This window comes from Pinus tabuliformis, chromosome 7 (assembly GCF_031772625.1).
Source record: "Pinus tabuliformis cultivar Carrire ecotype Pingquan chromosome 7, CPIR1, whole genome shotgun sequence".
NCBI lineage: Eukaryota > Viridiplantae > Streptophyta > Pinopsida > Pinales > Pinaceae > Pinus > Pinus tabuliformis.
The window spans coordinates 1,770,834,025-1,770,840,768 of record NC_142293.1 but is presented as its reverse complement, the minus strand read 5'-3'; the positions used below and the strand labels follow the sequence as shown (position 1 = coordinate 1,770,840,768).

The following is a 6,744-nucleotide window of genomic DNA, read 5'->3' as shown; positions in this document are numbered from 1 at the left end:
AACAATAAGTGACACCTCTCTAGGCTCAACATAGCTGGTTTTGGGTAATGAGGTAGTATAAGGAAAATATCCAAGGCCTACTCCTAATTTATAAGGAAAAGAGATGGAGTTGGGTTACACTTTTTGGCGAAAGAGAGTGAATTTGGGTGGAAAACGCAATGTCTCAATCAAGTCATTTAAGTGATCAATCAAGCATTTTTTAAATGCTCTATTGAGCTCCTTTGGCGCTAAAAAGGTAGCTCATTCGAAGGTTAAAAACTAACCTTTGATCGAGCTATATCACTCGATCGAGCTTTAGAGCCTAATTGAGCCAGATATATATATATATATATATATATATATATATATATATATATATATATATATATATATACATATATATAGGATGGAGGCTCTGAAACCGCGCTCCGCAGAAGACCGCGACGGTTTCGGATGAAATCAACTTGCATCGGCTGCAGGACCACAGAACGGTAGATTCTGTCGGGAGATACGGTTTTTCGGAACTGGTGACAGCGCGACGGCGACGGCAGCAGTTTTCGACATGGAGGACTTTCCGTTAACGGACCTCGTGGATTATTCCGAGGATCCGCTATCTGGACAGGCGGTGTTCACCGACCCCATTTTCTCATCTTCGGTTTTGACATCTGATACTGCTCAGGAACTACAAGCTAGGGTTTACTTGACGCCTAATACCCCAACAGAACAGGGTCTTGAGGCTCCGCCGTTATCTCCCGGGACCGCTTCCTTGCTCGCGTCTTCATACCCTGAGGCTCTGACTCTTGAAGATATACCTTCCGCTCCGATTGTCATTCCTTCCTCGCTCTCGGATCCTAGGGTTTATGTGCCCCCGCAGACGAACCCGGCTACCCCCTCTGCGTCTATTGGGCCAAAGCCCTCCGGATGTTTCGGCACTCCAGTGGTAAATACAAGTGCTCCAGGGCCTAGCTTGGCGGGCACCTCAAACCCCCTTTCAGACCACCCTTGCGCCCCGAGAACAAAGAAACTCAAGGCAAGATGTGTTAGGGCTATCAGAAAGGACACCACTGTCACATTTGGGAATTCGACAAGTTTCGAGGAAACCATGGCGCTCGCATGCACCGTCCTAGTTGGTCACGTGGGAGGACGCACATTCTCGGCAGATCGCTTGCTTCGATGGGTTAAGGAGATTTGGGGCTCTCTGCTCCCTACGCTCCCTGAGGTTGAGGTTCTCCCACGGGGATGGTTCACCCTCCAATTTGCGAAATAAGATCACACGAACATTGTACTTGAGCACTATTGGCACATAGAGACCGCTCCAGTACTCTTGAAGCGATGGACTCCGTTATTCGATCCTGAAAGGGAGCAGATCGCTGCTGGACCTCTGTGGGTAAGGCTACCCGGACTCCCTAGGCAATATTGGAATGAAGAGGCCTTCATCAAAATTGGAAACGCTCTGGGGAGGTACTTGGATCATGACCGCTCTTATGTAGACACTCGGAGAAGAACCATGGCTCGCATCCTGGTACATCTTGACACCAGGGAAGGGTTGGAGGAGGACATCACTCTGCAATGGGGAAGGCACAAGCGCATGCAGATACTGGACTATGAGGGTGTCCCATTTCGGTGCAATCGGTGCCACCAGGTAGGGCATCTCTATAAGGATTGCCCTCTCAATAATCGTGGAGACAGCCCTCCAAAAGTTACTCCTATTGTTCCTCGAAGATCTGCGCCTCAGATCTCCCCGCCTCAGAAGGTTTCATCGAATCCTCATGGAGGGCTTCATCATACACCGTCTTCTGCTGAGGGCACATTCACTCCTCCCATGACAAGGACAAGAGCAGCAGCTGCAGCAATTCAGAAATCGGGTACTGATCTTCCTCATTCAACTCTTTCTCTTTCCCTTTCATCTGATTGCTTTAACTCTATCTCTGTATCTAAGGCACAATGCTCAATTCCGCCGCCCCCTCCTACTACTGCCTCTATCCCTCCTTCCCTTACCATTGATCACTCCCTGTCCCCATCTCGCCCTTATGTGTCTCATCCTGAATCAAAACCCCCTCACCATTATTCTCTTCGGCCCCGTCCCTCTCAATCTGTATCTGATGGTACCTCGGGGTTATGCATTATTCCCCCTGAACCTGGTCACACCTCAGCCAGGGGTTGAAAATCCAATCTGAACAAAGCCATTAGGCGTGCTGGGGCTGAAGTTGCTTCGGGACGTCAATCAACCATTGTCGGGGCCCTTAGAGCTACAATCCCCCCACAGCGGGGTCCCCCATGAAGTGCCTTTCCTTCAACTGCAGGGGTTTAGCCAGCTCCCCCAAAAAGCTAGCCCTAAAACGACTTTTTCAGGTCGAATCTCCTGACATCATCCTCCTTCAAGAGACTCTGGGTTCTGCAGAATCCATATCTCTCGCCTTAAAATCGATTGCGCCTAGGTGGCAGTTCATAGGGTTGGATGCTATGGGCCGTTCGGGTGGTATGGCCATTGGACTAAATCCCTATTCCATCAGATTGGACTCTTCTTGGGGAGGGCCTGGATATTTGGGAGCTGACATTTTTTCAAAAGACCTTGGGCTGCAACTGCGCATCATCAATATATATGGACCCTGTCAGCAGAGAGAAGGTTTCTGGAGCACCCTCCTTGATCGATCTTTGATGCAAGCGGAAAACCTGATCATAGGTGGCGACCTAAATTTCTCCTTGGGATATAGTGAATCTTGGGGCTCATCTGCTCAAGCAGATCCCATATCAGACTTCATGAGGAACCTGCTCGAACAGCATGACCTCATTGATATCCCTATGAATCATCCTCTCCCCACCTGGAGGAACCAGAGGATCGGGCCAGCAGCTTTGGCTCGCAGACTTGATCGTTTTTTGATCAAGGGACCGCTGCTTCGTCATCTCCATCGCTATAAACAGTGGGTGAGTTCGGGGGGAATTTCGGATCACTCTCCCATCCTGATGGAAATTTTGGGCCCCCAACCTAAACCAAAAGCTCCTTTCAAATTCAATCATCATTGGTTGCAGGACCCTGAATTCTCTAAACTGGTCACGGACTTTTGGGTTGCTCACCCTATTGACAGAGAATCCTCTTTGGCTAGGGGTTTTGTCAAAAATCTGACGGAACTCAAACATATTGTGATCGAATGGGCTAAGACGAAAAAGGCCAAGGAAGATGAACTGCTCATCTCGATAGAAGCTGACATACACGCTCTGTTGGATGAACAAAACCTGGGCTTTAATTCTGTGGAAAGTAAAAACAGGCTGGTCGATCTAGAAAAGCAGAAGCACAACATTCTCAAGTTCAGAGAGGAATCGATCAGGCTGAGGAGTAGAGCCACTTGGCTAAAGGCAGGGGATGAAAACTCTAGATTCTTCCATAATTATGCAAATGGGAGGAGGGTGGCAAATACCATCTGGAACCTACCCTATCCTGATGGGGGTCTGGCAGACTCCTTCAACAAACTCTCCAGACTTGGCACCTCCTATTTCAAAGGTATCTTCAAATGCCCTGAGGGAACCAACCTTGTTGAGATCATTCGTGTAGCTTCCCATTTCCCGAGGTTCGTTAACAATGAAGACTTGGAGGATCTCAATGCACCGGTCACCATGAATGAATTGGAGAACACCATAAAATGGTTCCAGAAGGAAAAGAGCCCTGGTCCTGATGGATGGACCATTGAATTTTATCTGGCCTTTTATGACATCATTGGTGAAGACATTTTAAAGGTGGTGGAGGAGAGCAGAACTTCTGGACAGATCTATCATGCCATAAATACCACCTTCATCACTCTCATTCCCAAGTCAGACTCTCCATCATCCTTCACTGATTTTCGTCCCATTTCGCTCTGCAATGTTCTCTATAAGATCATATCCAAGATTATTGCCAATAGGATCAGACCCATCCTATCCAAACACATCGCTCCTCAGCAGTTCGCTTTCTTGGAAAATAGGCAGATTCATGAAGCCATTGGCTCTGCTCAGGAAGCCATTCACTCTATTTGGTCCAAGCACCTCAAGAGCATTCTTCTCAAAATTGACCTCTCAAAAGCGTTTGATAGAGTCAGCTGGCTCTACATCAAAATGATTCTCATCCACCTGGGCTTCCCTCATCAGCTTATCACTTGGATTATGGCATGCATCACCTCACCTACTTATAGTATTCTGATTAACGGCTCTGCATCCCATTTCTTCCACTCTGAAAGAGGACTTCGTCAGGGATGCCCCCTTTGCCCCCTCTTGTTCCTATTGGTAACTGAAGCGCTCAGTCGACTCATTATTTCCGCAAGGAGGGATGGCACCATCCGAGGCTTAAAGATCTCAGATGCTTGTTTCCTAACTCACCTTCTGTTCGTGGATGATGTCCTTATTCTCCTTGATGGAAGCATCAAGGATACCTCATCCTTCAACAGAATCCTAAATCTTTTTTCTCATGCCACAGGGATGGTGGTAAACCATGAGAAGTCTTCCATCACTCTGGTTGGTACTTCTACAGCTGAATCTCAATCAGCTATGCGGGCCTTCCCTTTTATCACTCAACCTATGGATCGAGGTCTTAAATACCTTGGATACTGGCTAAAGCCTACAGCCCAAAAGATAGCTGACTGGGTGTGGCTTGTCACCAAGATTGAGAAGAAAATATCATGTTGGTACTTCAGATATCTCTCCAGAGCAGGCAGATTAACTCTGATCAAATCCGTGCTGGAAGCGACCCCTGTTTTTTGGATGGCTCTAGCATGGATACCCCGGAACATCCTCTCTAAGATTCAGAGACTATGCAACAGATATTTGTGGGCTGGAAAGGAAGAGAAGCGCACCTTTGCTTGGATCTCCTGGAACAAGATTGCTCTCCCCAAGAAATGGGGGGGATGGGGATTAAAGGATCTGGCATCTTTTGGAAAAGCACTTGCTGCAAAGATGGGTTGGGCGCTGTTGACTTCCCACAGTTTATGGAATGACATTACATACCATAAGTACATCTGGCCTCTTGACATCATCGATTGGGCTAGACTCCCAAGCTGGAACAGAACGGGCATCTCTTCCATATGGAAAGCCCTCCTTCACTCCCTCCCCCTCCTCAGAAGCAATATCGTATGGCGTATCAAGAGTGGAAACAAAGCGCGCATAGGTATGGACCCATGGAGCGGGTGTGGAGGTAGACACAGGCTTCCTCCAGACCTGATTGCCCTCCTAAACTCCCGAGGCATTAGGGTGCTTGCTCAGATCGCTGATTCTGAGGGCTCTGACATATTACATCAGGCTTGGAAATCGGGCACCCAATTAGACATCCCTATCAGATGGCACGAACCTTGGAAAGCATACTGCGATGCCCTCTCAGAATCCCATATCAGAATTGTGGAAGGGCCGGATGAACTCATCTGGCAGTTGGCTGACAGTGGGATATACTCTCCTCGTGAAGGATATAAAGTCATCATCTCCCACAGGAAGCCGGAAGTGCTTGATCGATGGTGGCACCAGATTTGGAAGCTAAATGCATCGCCCAGGTCAAAATTATTCTCTTGGTGTGTCCTACGCAATCGCATTCCCACTGATGAACACCTAAAGCGCAGAGCTGTATCCGGTCCCTCGCGATGTGTACTATGCAAAACAGACTCAGAGACGACCGAACACTTATTCTTAAGATGCCCCATTGTTCTTCAAATATGGCATAACATCAAACTCCATATTCAGTTCTCTGGGGATTGGTCTGGTACAGACCTCATCGACACTTGGATCGACTGGGGAAACAAACACAGTGGCTCGAAAGCTGTAAACCTTCCGATCATAGTTAACTGGACTATTTGGAAGGTCAGGAACCGAATGATCTTTGATGGATGGGAGGCCAGGTGGCCTCTCGTTGAAGCTGGAATCATTACAGCTTTTAACGAATTACCAAATCCTCCTCTCTTAAAACAGCGACGATCGACCCCTCCTCCCACCATCGACATGAGCTCGCCATGGGCCTTCTTCGATGGGGCTGCAAACGAACATGGCTGCAGAGCGGGCATCATTATCCACAAATCCTCGAGGCACTTCTACCACATCAAAGTTGGATTGGGGGATGGCACAAACAATTACTCTGAGCTCATTTCTCTTCGTCATTTGCTACATTTTGCACTCAGTCACCAATGCACCAACATCAACATTTTGGGCGATTCACAGATTGTCGTTAACTGGGTCAATAGAGTTACCACATGTCACTCACACACCCTAAATGTACTGCTTGATGAAGTTTTTATACTAAAGGAAGCTTTTAATTTATTTCACATCTCTCATATATACAGAGAACATAACCAGACTGCTGACAAGCTTTCCAAGGAGGCCGCGGTGATGGAGCATGGATTATGGGAAATCACTGAATTTTTGGATCAGCAGGAGCAGAAGTACTACCATCGGCCTTATATAGACCCGACATATCCTACTGCGGGTCAAGGGGCGATATAATAAAACAGTTTTTATGTTTTTTGACTGCACATCATGATATATCTTGCAATAGATTGCGGATTGCCAAAAATGGCACCTATCTTGCACAATTTTTGTAAATGTAACAGACAGATATATAGCATTGAACTGCTATTTTTGAAAAAAGGTACAGAACAGTTGGCATATGCTTTCAAAGCATCTACATATGTAATTTTTCATATTATAATGAAATATTACGGATTTTTCCAGTGGAAAAAATATATATACATATATATATATATATATATATATATATATATATATATATATATATATATATATATATATATATATATATAT

General features: G+C 46.5%; 1 protein-coding gene across 1 annotated transcript; it reads left to right on the top strand.

The window, feature by feature from the left end:
* Positions 1-2,256: 2,256 nt before the first annotated feature.
* On the top strand, positions 2,257-6,426 carry LOC149255435 (uncharacterized). Its single transcript, XM_089455040.1, has 2 exons — positions 2,257-3,817; positions 4,424-6,426. The coding sequence occupies exons 1-2, from the start codon at positions 2,257-2,259 to the stop codon at positions 6,424-6,426; spliced, it is 3,564 nt and encodes a 1,187-aa protein (XP_089311166.1).
* The last annotated feature ends 318 nt before the right edge of the window (positions 6,427-6,744 follow it).

Coding starts and splice junctions, on each gene's coding strand:
- LOC149255435 (XM_089455040.1), top strand. CDS start 2,257: ATGAAGTGCCTTTCCTTCAACTGCAGGGGTTTAGCCAGCTCCCCCAAA. Junction 3,818..4,423: donor ATCATCCTTCACTGATTTTC/GTCCCATTTCGC, acceptor CTCATGCCACAG/GGATGGTGGTAAACCATGAG.